The sequence below is a fragment of the Egretta garzetta genome, unplaced genomic scaffold (assembly GCF_000687185.1).
Source record: "Egretta garzetta isolate BGI_Z169 unplaced genomic scaffold, ASM68718v1 scaffold316, whole genome shotgun sequence".
NCBI classification, from domain to species: Eukaryota; Metazoa; Chordata; class Aves; order Pelecaniformes; family Ardeidae; genus Egretta; species Egretta garzetta.
In genome coordinates this window covers 322,417-324,022 of record NW_009259971.1, presented here as the reverse complement: position 1 = coordinate 324,022, position 1,606 = coordinate 322,417, and the positions used below count along the sequence as shown (strand labels likewise).

The 1,606-nt window shown below is 59.0% G+C and overlaps 1 protein-coding gene across 1 annotated transcript in view; it reads right to left on the bottom strand.

Annotated features, from left to right (window-relative positions):
* Nucleotides 1-540: 540 nt before the first annotated feature.
* Nucleotides 541-1,606, bottom strand: part of LOC104127636 (BPI fold-containing family B member 4) — an 18,019-nt gene continuing 16,953 nt past the window's right edge. Inside the window, exons 14-15 of the mRNA XM_035895834.1 lie at nucleotides 1,330-1,406; nucleotides 541-564 (exon numbers count right to left, since the gene is read on the bottom strand). Of these exons, the coding sequence (XP_035751727.1) occupies nucleotides 541-564; nucleotides 1,330-1,406 (101 nt within the window). The remainder of the gene's footprint in view (nucleotides 565-1,329; nucleotides 1,407-1,606) is intronic.

The window sequence follows — 1,606 nt, the reverse complement described above, 5'->3', positions numbered from 1 at the left end:
ACCATTTGTCACAAGGGAAGCGGGTCCCGCAGCGGGAGGCAGGGCAGGCGCCCTCCCCAGGAAGCATCAGAAACCAGAACCTCATTCCAAGCACTAAAAAAGTAGGAATATTTATTAAGAGAGTTACGCGAGAGACGTGCCCTGAGCTCCCGCTCAGCCCTCCGCACCCGTCTGAACCCGGACGGTGACGGTCCCTTAGGGAGCCACAGGCAGCAAGGTCACCTCTTCATTACATCGAGAGCAAATTTATCAATTCCACTGCAGCATGGCATGCAGCTGCGCTAGCCGTGCCCCCTATTCATGCTGATTTCTCTAAATAAATATCTGTACACAGAGCTGCCCATCAGGTTTTGGCTTGTGCAAGCATCTTCGTGCTCACACGAGCCAATTAACTTTAAAGTGTCTTAAATGTTATCAAGAATCTTGAATCAAGATGAGAAAAGAAAAGGAGATGAGGGCGGTCCCGCTGCTCCATCCTCACTGGTTTTTCTTCCTCGTTCTCTGCCCGGAAAGGCCCCTCCGTGCCCCGGGCGCCCCGGCTCACACAAGGATCACCAGCAGGCCCTGAAGAGGTGCAAGGAGCGACACATCCGTGTTATTCCCCGCCCTGGAGGGATGCTGGTCCACAGCCTTGGCAGCAGCACACAGGGAGCCGAAAACCCCCTTGCAAAAACCCTCGCATCCAATTTTTAACAAGGAGGGCACGGCGCCCTTTGGGAATCATAGAATCATGGAATCGTTGAGGGTGGAAAAGCCCTTTAGGCTCATCAAGCCCAATCGCTCCCCTACCCCTGCCATCCCACCCCCAAACCCTGGCCCTCAGCACCGCCTCTGCCCGGCTGTTAAATCCCCCCAGGGGTGGGGACTCGACCCCTTCCCTGGGCAGCCCCTTCCAGCGCCTGACAGCCCTTTGGGGAAGGAATTGTTCCTAATGTCTAGCACCGGAGAATATCCCAACTCCTCTGGGACATCTCCAGGAGGCACAGGAATGCTGGAATTTGGTGCGTTTCGAGACACTTGGAATGGTGGCGCTCGGAAGGGCTTCCCAGGCCCCCGACCCACCCCAGAGCTGTGCATGCAGCGAGGGAAGGCAGCCTGGACGGGGGACCAGGACCTACCCGGAGGGGCCGGGCACTGCATTGCCTGCCCCGCTCGGTAACACTCGTGGGCACGAAGCATTTTCTGGTCTGAAGGAGGTCGGACAGAGCAACCCCTTCTGGCCTTGCAAAGGTTAAAATCTAGGGCTCTTGCACACCAAACCCCCCCAGCAGGATCCAGCTGCTAGAAACAGCCCCCGCCAGCGGCACCGGTGCGCTCCCAGGCACTTACCGCTAAGATCTGAATGTCCACCTTTATTAAGGGAATGCCCAGCACGTTTGGCAGAGGGATCCCGACGCCCAGAGCTCCTGCAGGGGACAGACGGGTCCTTACACAGTGCCGGGGGGGGCAAGCCCCGCTCCCACCCCATGACAATACAGCTCCCGGGGAGGGCGAAGGGAGCCGAGCTGCTCCGGAGGCACGGACGACTGCGGCACCGCGACGCACGGCGCCTTTCGGTTTTCCCTACGTTCCCCGCTGCTGGCTGGGGCCAGGGCCCCCCGGACTG